Here is a 14,751-nt window from a genome sequence, read left to right as displayed (position 1 = left end):
ATTCTGGCAACAAGGGTGGTGTTCTGGCTGTTGCAGCTGGTGCATTAGCAAATGCCTTTCAGTCTGCCAAGGCCCAAGGATGCCATTTCAGGCCGTGGTCACGGTAGCAACAAATAAAACATGTAATCAACCGCGCAATGCTCTGCGATTGGAGGCGACAGGTATATTTCTTAGTGGCTATTATCTTTTGGGGCCATAGCTGATAGATAGCTTTTGAAAGCAAGACGAATATCTAAGGTACTTTTTTGGCTGTCCCATTCAAGATCCGTTCAAGATTTAATTCCATCCATCTCTATTTTAAAGTCCAAAAGAATTGCACTTTAAAGGGAAATAAAGAAAATGTCTCATAAGCACGAAGATCAGATGGCAATTGTGGACAAAAGTCTAAAGCATCAACTTGTCATGATTGATTGATACTAGCAAATTACAGTCCCAAGATTGAATATCCTAATTTATTAGTCGGCATTTCAATTACACAATGCTTCAGTTAACTATGACCAAACAAAAGATACTGTGAAGAACATGAGTACAATAACCAAATGCAAAGCTCTTTTGGGCAGCTACTGATAACTTGGAGTGCAACCCGAGGATATTTTACCAGATACCAACCTCCATGAACCCATCCTCAGTGGCGCAGCCCCTAAACATCCCAGTGGTGTTAAACCCACAAGCCACCTCACCGTTCTTTGAAACAGCAATCAGCCCAGCTTTGCCTTCATCTAACCGATTCTTTATCACAAAATCCACTGCCTCATGCAGATTCAACCCGTTGTATTCCATCACTGCTGCTACATCTCTTGCCAAGGTGCTTCGGATGATTGCTTCTCCTTCCCCAGTGCATGACACGCCACACAAGTCACAAGCGTAGGTTCCTGCACCAATAAGGGGCGAGTCACCAATCCTTCCTGTCATCTTGTTCATGAGCCCACCAGTGGAGGTGGCTGCAGCGCACCGACCCTCCTTGTCAACCACCACGCAACAAACTGTCTCTGGGGCGTAGACGCTGATTGGGAGCCCGTTCATCTGCAAGGGACTGTCCATGGTTGCGCCGGCACTGCAGGTGCCAATCGTTGGGATACGGTAATCAAACTGATCAAACGACAAAAGTAGAAAAGGTTAGTCATGGTCCCGCCACGTGATTTGCAGCATCAATGTCGTTTTAATGCAAAATCAAACGTACCAGGATTGAGTTTGCCTCTTTTGCCAACTTAAGCATCCCCACATTATCTTCCGTAATGAAATATTCATTGTCCACCAACTCCACGCCCTGCACAAAATCCAACCATTAAAAAGAGAAGAATCTAAACTCTCCTGTCACGTGTAAGAACATGAAATGAAAGCGTGTGGCTAATCTATTCAACACGTGGATAATTTAATCTAAAAGTCCAAAAACAAAAAAATTGAAGTGTGGGTTGGACCACGACTGCTAAACCGGTAAAAAGTAAACCTGCTTCCTGGCAAACTCTTCGGCACCCGAGAAGGCCAGAAAAGAATGTGGTGATTTATCCATGACAAGACGGGCAAGGGAGACAGGGTTCTTAACAGTAGTTAAGCCTGAAACGGCACCGCATCTCCTCTTTGGCCCGTCCATAATGCTGGCTTCCATTTCAACCGTTCCATTCTCCGTAAGAGCCGACCCTCGCCCGGAGTTGAACAGAGGATCGGTTTCCAGTTCTTTCACCTATCAAAACAAATCTAATTTTCATCATTCCAGAAGAAAACGACGGAAGCAAAAAAGAAACAATAACCAAATACTCTCCCCGTCATCATATATCGTCACCATTACAATTTTCACCAATAAAAAAAAATGTGAAATGTGAAATGTGATGTTTTTTTGCATTTTCTTTGTTAAAGAAAAAATTTTTTTCCTTTAACAACATTATAGGTTTTAATTTACTGAATGAGGCATGAAAGATGGTGACGAAGGGGTAAAAGAAAAGGATACATACGACAAGCTCAACGACGTCAATGGCGGTTACGTTAGAGCGGAGAGCAACGATTCCAATATCGAGACAACGAGTGAGGAGTCTCTTAGCCTCCTCTTGTCTTTCTTTAGGGAGATTTGGGTCCACACCAGCTCCACCATGCACTGCAATAGCCCAGGGTCCCATTTTTTCTCTCTACCTCTTTTCTAACTCTGGCTCTGCCTATCGCTCTCGCTTGCCTTCGCCTCTTTTAAGCCCTCTTTGCTACGTGAAAATACTAAAACCTTTGGACCCTTTTATAGACTTTCACGGACTTGAAAACCCCTCTCAGTTAGATTTTAATCTGAGTTTTAAACTCCGCTTAGAACCAGGGTAGGATGAATCTCAATCCATCTCTTTTTTCTGTTCTTTCTCTTTCTCTTGTCTCTATTTCCCAGTCTTTTTCTAGGAGTGCAATGTCTCTTACACGGCTTTGGGACCCCTTTTATAGTGCAGCTTCTTCATTAAAATTTAAACTTGCCAACTTTTGGGAATTTATTCAAATAAGTTAAACGTTCGCATATTATTTTATCAATTTTATTAACGAGTCCACTAAAGAAATTTTTTTAAGATTTACCATAGCAGACTATTTTTTTTATTAATACTTCAAAAATCATCAAATTACTTACCAATTATAGCATTTAATACAAAAATATTAATAAACAGATGCTTAATTCAAATCATATAATGTTGTCTATTAGATAATTTAAAATATGATATAGTGATATAATATAAAAATAATATGAAAATAATATAATTTAACATTTTAATAAAACATAATATATTAATTTAATAAAATTAAAAATATATATTTAATGTTTGATGTTTCTTATATGAATCGTGATACAATAATTTTTTATTTTAAATTTATTAAACATAAAAAAAATAAACGCAAATATATAAATTATTAGAACTAAATATTAGTGGGGCTTGAAAATTTATGGGTTCAAAGTTTAATGCGGGCCTTAATCAAGTAAGCCAAGTTTGTCTTGTAAATATGAGTAAGGAATCAGGATAAACGAAAAACATTTTAAGAAAATATAAAATATTATTTAATTAATTTTAAAAAGCTGTTATTAAGACACTAGTTATCAATATTTTTTTGAATAGATTTTTTTTTCGTATTTGAGGTAAATACGACAACCTAATAAATAATTTACTAAACAACAACTAAGAAAAAAAATGCGATGAAGATAATGTATTAAATGATTCAAAGTTGGGATTTTGGATTTTGCCATATTTTAATATGGTTTTTTTGAATAGATTCTTACATGGAGAGTTGGGGAGATAAAAGAAATTGTATGGAGTTGCTTCCCAATTTTTTGGCCTACATTGAATTTAGGCTAATAATTAATTATTTGTAGGCAAATGAAATGAATAAAAATTTAAAAGGTACCCACCTTAATGCAAGGTTGTCCATTAGACACTAATGTGGGATTTGCATCGCCTCTAGGTTGGAACTGGGAAGTATATGACAGAGAATACCTGCCTGGGTTAGAAATTGAAAAAAATAATAATAATAAAAAGGGAAAGCATTATTCCCAGGGAAAGCGCCGGCCATTTGGCTTTAGCAGGGGCTTTCCGCCGACAACATGAGTCAGACAAAAGTCCTGCATGGGTTTTGGTTCAAACTTTCAAGCGGTATACCTGACCTAACCCCACCTTGAAACCTGCTAGATTCAGGGTAGCTTCCTATAGGCGGCGGACACCCAAAAAGAATGAGGCTGCGGGTCCCCAGGGTCGCTGATTCCTGGGAGTTGCTATAATGGAAAAAAAAAAAAATCATACCACCTTCCAGCATCATCATCATCATAATCTGATAATTAAGATAAGATTGGTGATTGGTTAGATTTGCTTGAGATCGATGACTAAGATATTGTATCATCAGATATATGTGCATGGACCGTTCGTACGTATATATACCTATTCAAATTCAACGTTTGCTAAAAACATAAAAACAAAAATAAAACTGATCAAAGTATAAATTTGACAACCCAGAAAAACTGAAGGGAAAAGGACGGCATGTCAGCTACACGATATTGTTTGTTTCATTGTACATTTTAGATTAATGATAGACATCAAATCTTAGACTTGGCTTGATTCCAAAGATATATTAATAGCTCATCCATATTACACGGTTTTCTCGAGTTTTTAAAGATAAATTTTTTATTTAAGTGTTGGAGTATCATGCATGCATCTTAGCTAATACTCAGTTGGCATTTAAATGTAATATAAGTTTTATAATTACGCGAAAAATATAATTTGAGAGAAAGAATGGAATGAAGATAAGGGATTATAGAACAAATATGCTAGAATTTTTGCTTTTATGAGGTTGGGCAGATCCTATTTGTGACCACCTATTTATTGATAATATGGTACAAGTTAAGAAAGGCCCCGTTGAAAGATCTGTTTCACTTTCACATGCCCTTTCCGAGTAAGCCATTTTGGAAATTTTGTTTTATTCTTTCTGTTTTCCACCCTATGGAATAATGCGAACCTTACAACCAAAATTATTAACCATTTCCAATAAAAATGTACATGTTAATAAACATAGAAAGGTAGCATTTCGAATGTGATAAGTGATAAAATTAGTTGTATATCACTTCATTAATGATCATTAATGAGTAAATTCTTTTAAAAGACGTAATTTTTTGCTAAAACTTAATGCAAAGCTCAGTATGTGGAGTGATGAGACGACCCATGCACCAAAAGAGGCAATTTATTGGGAAAAAGATATATGCAACAAATTAAATGCATTGAAACGGGAAAAAAAACATAGTGCTAGCCACAAGTAAAGTTTGATGTCGATTGACACTGAACATTCATGTACCATCCTTCAATTTAAGACTTCATAATCTCTTAGCCTCTCGATAAGTTTTGTATAATAATTGTATCATAAATAAGGTTCAAGTACTAGTCCTTTTCTTTATCAAATCCCGCCATTGAACAATCCAGTTAAAACCAAATCAAGAAACCAGGATTTTATTATTTGAGAATATGTGATGAATTTCCGAAAGATATACGTAGTAGCAGTTTTGTTAATGCTTGCATGAACACAACAAAAAGGAGTACAACTTCGAGTAGATTAAAATGGGTTACAATGGTGATCGCATTTCCAAAAACTTTTATGAAAGGAGCCATTGTTAAAAGAGGCGTGCTGCATGGAGACTAATGGCAAAACAAGGAGGGTAAACCCGTCAAGAGGGATAGATTTGATGGCCGTCACATCTTGCCACAAACTCTTGGAATCTACCAAGATTCTTTGTTCTCTCTCTCTCTTTTTTCTCTCCAATAGAAAGGACAGAAGGTTGTGCGCTCCAAATAGATTCGCATCACAGTTTGTTTGTCAGTTGGGATCTCCTGTTTGTAGTACCTTGGAACATTGCTTGGAAAACGACTTGAACTTCACAAAGTAGTTTGTGATCCAAATAGCTTAACGGAGCCAGTCCCATCTATCCTTTGGGACCGTACTTGCCTCACGATTGGTTTCGACTCTTGTACTAATTTCGTAGCTAATCTCAAAACCTAGACAACCAGGAAATATCTTGGTGGCATAAATTTTATTATACTAAATATGCATGCCCTCAATGAATCCTACGAGAAACAGCCTCTAACTGTGACTAATGCATTTGGTTCTTTGCATATTTGCATAGAAACCAATGTGGGTGTCAAATTAATGGATCAGAAATATTGCTGTGGCCCATCACTAGCACCAACCCCTGCTTTTTTTCTTCCAACTATGATCGAATAAGCACTATAGCTTCTCAGGGGAGAGCATATATGGCTTTAAAAGAGTTGGTTCTTATTTCATTTTCAGGAATAACCAAGTGTTCAACGTGTGAAATCTTGATAAATCCAGCATGCTTTAATTTTAAACCTCCTGAAGAAAATTCCATGGTTGATTGGTTGTCATTTGATAACTTTTTGTCTGAATGACAGTGTTGTAAGTTGGAATCATTCAAATAAAAAATCTTAGGGTCCCATGGTACGGGAGCTAATTAATTAACATCTGTGATTGAGATGAATCCACCTTTCAGATGTCACAGTTGTGGATGTTGGGATTTTTTTTTTCAGTTTTATTTCTATGCTCCTAGACTTTATCCAAATATATGAGTACAAAAATTAAAAACGAAAATCCCTAGCTCGTTTCCTCACTCATTTTCCCATCACACTAATTATGTGGTTGTTTACCTTGCTTTGATCTCGAACTTCTCCTCAATATCATTTCAAATTTTTGTATTACAAAAAAATATTTTTTATTAGATTTAATAATTTATATATTTATGTCGTATTTATTTTATATTAAATATATATATAATATAAAAATTATTATACCATAATTTATACTTATACATTAAATTCAAGACACGTTTGTTAATTTTTATTAAATTCATATATTATTTTTGTCAAAAATTTAAATTTTTTATTTTTATTTTTTTCATTTTTTTTTGTATTGTACCTAAAATTATAAAGTATATTGTCTATCATGCATTTTTTTCAGAATCCTTAATAGACAACAGCTTTAATAATTAAATAATATTAAAAGATTATTCAATTTTCAATAACATGATTTTTATATAATCACATGTTAGGATTTCAAGAAACTTTTTTTGTATAATCACATGTTATGATTTCAAGCAATTTTTTTTTTTTTAATTCTGCCAAGACTTTAAAACCAATCCGAAAATTCAATGAAGGGAATTCGCCATTTTAAACAAAAATAATCAACTGTTTATAAAACCCAACTACACGCAACACATTTCTTTCACAGTCACGCACTAAACACTCTTTTTTTTTTTTTTTTTTTCTCATCTCTTCAAATACCCCTCTAATCTTGAATGCTAAAGATATAAAAAAATAAATAAGTATCTTACGCCCCATATGCATGAATAAAAACGAGTTTGTTTATATTATCAATAAACTATATACCCATGATCTACATGATGGAAATTCACAATTTTTAAGTTAAAAATGGATACACTGATTCTTAAGCAAATCATTGTAAAACCAATGTTTCGTATTTTGGTTCACAATTCAATATTTGAAAAGAAAAAAGAAATGATATATATATATAATGGATTAATCCAAAATATATTTCTTTCTTGCAATCAGAATCACATCTAATGATCTGAAATCCGATCGAAAAGGACTCAAAATGTAGTGTTATTTAGGGCGTTTTGGATGACTAAATGGGTGAGACGCATACTTGGGGGCAGGGGTTTCATCCAAAGTAAAGAGGTTAAGTTGAAGGCTTAATCATCCTATAAATGTCTACTATTAAGGTTGTGTTTGATGCTACCTTTCTCATAAGCCTGATAAGTTTATTGCATTTGGTAGCACAATCTGTCCCCTCAGTCCAGAAGATAGGATTTTAACAAGTGTTCTAATGATATTTGTAAATGAAAACTTTTAATAAGATTTAGAAAGTTACTCCATTTCACTCCATGAAAATAAACATGGTAGAACCAATTATAAAACTATTAATTAATGTAGAGTTGAAATGTTATTTCCAAATTGCCATGAAATTGTTTGAATAACAGGTTACTTTTGAAATGTCAATCGACATCCTTAGCTATTGCTGCTTGATGAAGCCCTTCATGGTTTGCCAAGACCACAATGCTATTCTTTTCCCCGTTGGGGTTTGAAACTTTGAATGGGTTAACTATAGCTTACAGGCTAAAGGTGCAACTTATGCTGTAGCCCTTGGAACTAAACAAACACCAGCCTTCATTTCGGGAGAAAATAGGTTGAGACTTACCAAGTTTTGGCTGGGCTGAGCATAAAATCTTTAAATGACTCCACTTTGATGGCCCAACATTTTAACTTGGGATATAGCTAAACATAACATAGACCCTATCCAATTCCTACAGCTTGGATCTGGACTAGAAAGGGTGGAGTAACCCCACCCAACTGGGCCCATGAGTTTGTGTTGAGTTTGGCATCCTTCATAATATAAACAAAAAATAAAGCCTGCCTGCTTAAAAAAAATACGTTGGGATGGGCATGTCCCTCCTGGGGAACCCAACCCTTCGCTCTTTTAATTTGAGGCTATGGACATCAGACGAAAGAGAACGCTTTTCCTAACCAAAGAACATTACTTGTTATCCCCAAGTGACCTATTGTTTTTAGTTTAGAAAGTTTAGTGTTTACATAATCTAATCCTTTTTCCTCACTTTACCAATTCCATTGGTATACAATAAATTTATCTTAAACTTGTTTAGTAGTACTTTACAAACGACCATGAGTTGACGACTTGTACAAAACCTTAAGAAGTTAGTACCAGTTCCAACAAGGTTGAATGTACAACAATTCAAAAGGACATATGATCCTCTAACTAGTTCAAATACAAACTGAAAAATGAGCAAATCGGAACTGATAGATACCACATTCTGAGACATACTGAAATGTTTGCCACTTGGGCCAAATGCAACCAAATACAATCATCTTCATATCCTGTCATCACCCTGAACTCCAAGAACAATTCCAATCTTCTCTGAATATAAAAGACAGGGTTGGACAATGGACAGTCTAGGTTTGCCAAAATAGACCCAGAGATACATATTTATCTTGGTATAGACCTGGTGAGTAGTGAGTGGTAATGGGTTGGTTTTGCCGACAATATTAAATGATTTGGTAGCAGTGACCCCCTAATGGCTAATGCCTGATTATCTGAAAGTCTACTGATGTCCCTTTCTTTCTGCCTGTATAAAGGGACACTTAAGAGGCCTAACTCATTTACTTTTTACATATAGCTTGTGTTAGCTATAAAGGGAATAAGAAGAAGAAAATCAGCGTGAAGTTTGCACGTATATAAGAAGAAGCCTACCACCACCCGACATCTCGGGACCACTGTACCCCATTACCGAAAAGTCACAATCTGTCTAACAGTAGTTGTCTGCCATTGGCTTTTCTTTTGATGTTTTCCTCGCTCCATGCTGATTAATTCAATGCTCATGCATTTCTCAGTTCAAAATTAGAATGTTACTTATTCATTTCCCCAATTAATTTTGCACCATGACGAATGGAAAAAGATGCTCTCAATGGACCACGCGTACGGGCCTGGCCTAATGGATTGGCTAGAAATAATATAGATTTGTCTTACCATATGTTTGTCCCCTCCATCACCATGCAGCACAGAACAGATGGTTAATTAACATACAAAAAGACCCTAAATGCTGTGCTGTCTTTTACCCGTCAGAGATCGATGAAAATTAAGTTTGGCATTGCCTGAGATGGTGACACCTAAAATCAGACAGGCACAGCCCAGGCCATAGGATACTGTTCTTGTGGTGCCCCATGGCTGTTACCACCTTTCTTTCACCATTCTGCTGTCTGCCCCGCCCCGTAAGCCGTAACTGAAAAAATAGAACACTTAAAAAACAAAAACTAAAACAAAATATATCCCAAATCTCTGGTTCAGGATAGAATTGTCAAGCATCCTCCACAGTTATACCAGTCACGCATCGAATGTGTATCCCCTGGACTAGTACATAAACCAGAGTGTTCCATTTCCCAACTCTCATTCAAATCAAGGTAAATTGAATTGAAATCCTGCTAGAGTGGGCCTTCTCCATCAATATATATATACTGGCATTCCTCAGCCAAGGGTCTCTAATCCCTATCTATATATTTTTTTTCCTTGTTTGGGTTATTAAAGGAGGTTATTAATGTATACATGTCTGATTTTCAAACATTGCCTCATTACTGATACAAATTCTTGATCAGGTTTAAATGCTGTCTGCAGCAGCTATAGCATGATAATGATTTAACATTAAGTTTTGGCATCAGTGGTTAATGTGTCCATTTCTTATCTTGTCTACATTAGTGTTTGAATCCAGGGACTTTGGCTTGGTTCATTCAATAATTTTTGGCCAAAGTTTTGTTGCCCTCTAAGTTCGACCATACCCTGAAAAATTATGCACATTTTGTATAAAAGGGTCGAAAGAATTGGGTCTTCTATTAATGTTTGGACACACTAATGGTAACTAATACTACTATTTACACGGTAACTGATTTAAAGTTTTAAACCATTGTGACTTTTGTTTAAAATGGTTTCTGCAAATAATGAAATAATGAGCCCTTCACTTTAAGAGTTTGTTCGATTATAATCAACATATATAGTGAATTATTGGCTTAGTAAAACAGGAAAAAGGGCAAAATTAATTGCAAAAAAGCAGAGAGAAAAGCCTAGAATTGACAAGCCTTTTTAAAGGACTGATAAGAACAGTCGGTGCTGGCTGCATGTGCTTGCAGATTTGCAGTTTCCTCCAGTGTCCTTGAAGCCATCAAGTTCAGAATCCACTTATTCTGGTCTTAAGAGAAAGTCTCTTTTTTTTTTTTGGGGGGGGGGGGGGGGGGGGGGCGTTTTTCTGTATTTTTCAGAACCAAACCATAGGGCAATTAAATATTAGAATTAACAAAGTATAATAAAAAATAAATATGCATAGGGCAATTAAACATGCATGGCCTGGAAAATGACCAAAATTTTTTAGACAGGCAATTGACAGAGGAGAGTGATGAGTAAATGTCTATGCTTTGATGAGAGGGGATGATCAGTTTACCGAACATGGAAGTGAAGCTGCTTCCGCGGTGAATAAAGTTTGGGTCGTTTAATGTTTTAAATGTTAAACTCATTAATGCTCAACAGGTCAAAAGGATGAGATTGAGCTTTGAGGAGTTTAAAAGATACAGTAATGACAATGTTCACTGGCACCAATTTTCTCCCTCTTTTTCATGATCGCTAAACGATATCTTATCATCATCTTCTTTTTCTTCTCTTTTTCTTTTTGGGTTGAAATTCTACTCTACTTTCTACACTGCTAACTACCAAAACCATAGAACAAAAGATCAATAAAGACATAACAGACAAAATCAAAAGATATTGTGATTTGTGCCCCAATTTCAACATTCTCCACCTTTTACCTTTTTTGCCCCCTCTTTTTAGTGTGTTTTTGGTGGATCTAATTGTGTATCTAAACATCTTTTAATCTTCTCTTATGCCTTCTTTTAATCCCTTTACTTTCATTCTGGCTAGCTCTCCTCCTTTCCCTAATCCCTTCCCTTCACAGCCTTCCATACTCGTTATAGTGGAGAATTCACCCTGAAACCAAGCAATTATTAGTTACTATTGAATTTTCATGAAAACCATTCAAATAGTACACTATTCCCTTTTTGATGATCCATAAATGTACGAAATCTTAAAGTATTAATCACAAATAGCTACTGTAATATTAGTTTTATCACTTTGTTTTTACTTCTCTATCCCTAATTCAACACTGATCAAAGACAAGTCTACATATGATTTGTTTTACACTAATACACACAGCAACAACTAATGGTACGGTCAATATGGACGAAAATGAACCGACTTTATATTTTCTATAACCCGACGTTCGCGGTCCATAAAACAATTATTAGATCTAATAATATATAAGTCAGTTTTAGCAGATCAAGCAATATGTAAGAAATCTAGATTGAGTATAAAGCCAAGTCATGATTCCCCTTTAGTTTAAAGTGATAGAAGGCACATGCAGAGCTTCTTGCAGCTGTCCTTTCTGCATCTTCAACAACTTTTTAACTATGATCGATTTAGCTCAATGGGTTTCTGGTTGGGAAAAATCATAAACTAAAGGGTATTTTGTCATGAATTGTGTTTGTAATTTGATCAAGAAAATGCCCTAGTTGTTTACTTATTTCTTTTTCAAGGTTATAAGCGATTAAATCATGTATATGCACATTGATGATGGACGGAGTATCTTCCATGCCTTCCCTTGTCAAAAGGGTAGCTCTCATTGACATGGACTTGGAGCCGGGGTTGGAGTCCCCTTCTGCCTCTGCATTCAAATTTGAAATTTGAAAACTTATGCTTATGGTGTGCGGTCGAGATCCTAAAGATCCCATCATCTCCATTTACTGAACAAAAGCTGGATTAGAATCACTTTTATGCAAGGGCTTCTCACTTTCTACAATTCTACTCCATGGACCATGGTAGTCAAGAAGCCTACTGTTACTTTTTCAATGCTAAACCCGGAAAAAGAAATGGAAAAGAAAATTAAAAATCATATTCATGGCTGAGGCTGTTGGTATCTTATAGAATAATATCAGAATGGTCGGTGTTTACTGCTGTTGGCTCAATCCAACCTCAGTCAAGTGGTGGCAACAAGGCTGAAATTTCAAACGAAAATGAGCTCTTCCAACGAGGTCAAAACCCAATATCTTAGTCACAAAATTTACTCCAAAAATTGTCAGTGGCCGACAACATTTTCCACCTTTCACATGCAGACAAAAACTCTTCTTATATGTACTTCTAATCTTTGCTTTCTACTCTTCCACTCACCTATTTGATTTCGCCAGTGTATTTAAATATAAATATATACAAAAGCATATTATTCATGTATTCATATAAATACACACCTTCATATGCATGTCAATCAATGTGGACATAAAATATTAGAAATCTGACTTCTTTTTTTAATTTATAGTGAACTACTGAAATTAACATTATCTTCATAAAACAAACAGGCCTAAGCATTAATGCAAGGACTCTACATTGCAAAATTCATATTTGTTACTTTTACTTTCTTATGGATAAAATGCAAACCATCTCTGCTTCCAAATTTCCTCACCAATCACCCTAAAGAGACGATTAAGAATCAGAGACATAAGATAATCTCAATTTGGGTTTTGGTTGGAAAATGCAGAGATGGTAAGCAATTTAACTTGTGCATCATACAAAAGAACGGCAATATTATTTCAAAGACAATTTATAGTTCAGGAGAGGGAAAAAAGAGAGGGAATTTAGTGAGGAATGCTGAGAAAGTCTGAAGGAGCGTGCCTCAGCCTTTCCAGAAGCTGGTCCTGCTGAGTTCTGCTCTTCTTGGACAGAGGCTCAGGTGAGGAAGACACAGATGATGCCACAGCCCATGAATCGTTTGAGCTATCAGAACTAAACGACACATCCATTACGCCATTTGGGCTTCCTGGAATGGAGCTAAACCTGCGCTTGTTTGATTGGTTGCCTTCAACTCTTGTTGTTGCCAATTCTATTATCAACTTGCTACATTCATCAACATTGTCCTGTTCGAAAGATGAATCGAGATTTAAGAACCAGGATGAAATTTGCGCATTTAACATTGGAAAAAGCTAGAGAAATAGAATACCTTATCAATTCCCAGGATGCCTAATAGCTTGTTTTGGTATTCCACTTGAAGATTAGGTTCTACACTATTCACAACGTGCAGCATTGTAGCAGTGGCCATCACAGAAGGAAGGTAGCACATAAACCTAGAATCTGCCAATAAATTTAACAGGAATTAAGAAAAAGATTAGAATTTGAGAAAAACAGAAACAACAATAGAATTGATCTTATTTCTTCTATACAATAAAGGAAATGAGGTTTTTGTTTTGGTGCTAACCTGAAATGACACAGAGCAGAATATGGTCACATCTCCTAAGAAATTCCCAACAAAGATGGTCCTTCAATCCAAGCCTCCTTGCAATGTAATCAACAAATGAAAGTGGGGTTACAGGGTTCATCTTCCATTGAAGGGTGGAGAGTACCACAATCTCCATTCTTTGGATAGTTTTGGCCTCAAACACATATCTGCTCTCCTCCACCTAAACAGATCAACCAAAACACAACATTCATAAGCCGAATCAAATGGCAAGTAAATAAAACTACAGCAAACTTAGCTAAAAAGAAACATACTTGTAAGTCCAGTAGGAGAGGCACTTGGGTCTCCTCCACTTTAGCTGCAAGAGAAAGACAAGCTACAGCTGCTAGTTGAGTCATCCATGGCTTCTCACTTTGGAACCGGAAGCTAAACAAGAATCTATCAAGATAGTTGAATGCAAGAACGGCAGTGAGAGCAGAGAAGGAATAGTGAGCGTTGACTCTCAACATCCATTCCACAGCTTCAAGGCGAGCCCCAGCTAGATTCCCGTTGGTTTGAAGGCTATCATACAGTTGATTTTGCTCTTCCTTTGAAAGTAGAGAGGAAAGTTCATCGTCTTCCCAGAATAAGTCTTGTTCTAACAAGATTGGAAAAGGGTTTGATTTATTGACCCCATTATAGAAACAACTTGCCTCTTCAACTTCTACAAAATAGTCTTCTCTGGCTTCTTCCTCCCATTTCTCTTCCGAACAATAAAGAGCATCGAAAATAAATGAACAGTTTTGATTATTCAAAGCCATTTTTCTCCACCAAAGAATAGTTTTTCAGAACTTGGTTTCATTGAAGAACGAAGAAGAAGATGAAGAAAAAGAGAACAAAAGACTCAGCTTGAGGCATCTCTCCAATGGAGTAGAGGAGAGGGGGAAGTGACCAGTAGTGTTTCTTTTGCGGTTTGCTCAGCAAACAATGGTTAAGGTTTTTTTAATTATTTTTTTGCTTGGTTTTATAATTAGGGAAGTCTCGTCTATCTATCTAGACCTGAATCATGGGCCATGCAACACAGTTACTTGACACGTGACATTCTGTACCTTGTACTCTTGAACCATCAAAGCAACTCGACCCCTTCCCCTTCCAATGGGTTTTCTTTTTTTTTTTTTTCTTTCTGAAATAATCATCCACATATGCATCAGAATTTGTATTGTGCAATGCCTTTGTATAGTGGTATGAATGGGCCTTTTTTTTTTCTCTCTTAATAGTTAGATAAGAGATTCGAATTCAGATTCCATCAACTACTGAGTCCATGTTCAAATGTATCTCAAAAAAACTCTTTTTGATAACTTATTTTTGTTTTTTGACATTATGTTTGAGAGCAAGAAAGGGCTTAAGGAAGGCAT

General features: G+C 36.0%; 2 protein-coding genes across 2 annotated transcripts; both read right to left on the bottom strand.

The window, feature by feature from the left end:
* Positions 1 to 426: 426 nt before the first annotated feature.
* Positions 427 to 2,259, bottom strand: LOC111314861 (putative isoaspartyl peptidase/L-asparaginase 2). The gene is made up of 4 exons (XM_022916479.2): positions 1,950 to 2,259; positions 1,448 to 1,681; positions 1,181 to 1,267; positions 427 to 1,089 (listed from the first exon to the last, which is right to left on the bottom strand). The coding sequence occupies exons 1-4, from the start codon at positions 2,109 to 2,111 to the stop codon at positions 595 to 597; spliced, it is 978 nt and encodes a 325-aa protein (XP_022772214.2). The 5' UTR covers positions 2,112 to 2,259; the 3' UTR covers positions 427 to 594.
* A 10,254-nt stretch (positions 2,260 to 12,513) lies between these two features.
* LOC111314860 (cyclin-D3-3-like) lies at positions 12,514 to 14,355 on the bottom strand. Its single transcript, XM_022916478.2, has 4 exons — positions 13,672 to 14,355; positions 13,379 to 13,580; positions 13,124 to 13,254; positions 12,514 to 13,040 (listed from the first exon to the last, which is right to left on the bottom strand). Exons 1-4 carry the CDS (start codon positions 14,155 to 14,157, stop codon positions 12,762 to 12,764), a joined length of 1,098 nt encoding a protein of 365 aa, XP_022772213.2. The 5' UTR covers positions 14,158 to 14,355; the 3' UTR covers positions 12,514 to 12,761.
* Between the last annotated feature and the right edge of the window lie 396 nt (positions 14,356 to 14,751).

Source organism: Durio zibethinus, chromosome 20 (assembly GCF_047325235.1).
Source record: "Durio zibethinus cultivar Kanyao isolate XHJ-2024 chromosome 20, ASM4732523v1, whole genome shotgun sequence".
In the NCBI taxonomy this organism is placed as follows: domain Eukaryota; kingdom Viridiplantae; phylum Streptophyta; class Magnoliopsida; order Malvales; family Malvaceae; genus Durio; species Durio zibethinus.
The sequence above is the reverse complement of the archived record's forward strand: the minus strand, read 5'-3'. Positions and strand labels throughout refer to the sequence as shown.

Excerpts from the sequence above, each read along its gene's own strand:
- LOC111314861 (XM_022916479.2), bottom strand. The coding sequence starts at position 2,111 with ATGGGACCCTGGGCTATTGCAGTGCATGGTGGAGCTGGTGTGGACCCA. Across the intron at positions 1,682-1,949 it reads TTGACGTCGTTGAGCTTGTC|GTGAAAGAACTGGAAACCGA; the intron begins GTATGTATCCTT and ends TTGTTTTGATAG. Across the intron at positions 1,090-1,180 it reads AAGAGGCAAACTCAATCCTG|TTTGATTACCGTATCCCAAC; the intron begins GTACGTTTGATT and ends TCGTTTGATCAG.
- LOC111314860 (XM_022916478.2), bottom strand. The coding sequence starts at position 14,157 with ATGGCTTTGAATAATCAAAACTGTTCATTTATTTTCGATGCTCTTTAT. Across the intron at positions 13,581-13,671 it reads CTCTCCTACTGGACTTACAA|GTGGAGGAGAGCAGATATGT; the intron begins GTATGTTTCTTT and ends TGATCTGTTTAG. Across the intron at positions 13,255-13,378 it reads TCTGCTCTGTGTCATTTCAG|ATTCTAGGTTTATGTGCTAC; the intron begins GTTAGCACCAAA and ends ATTTATTGGCAG.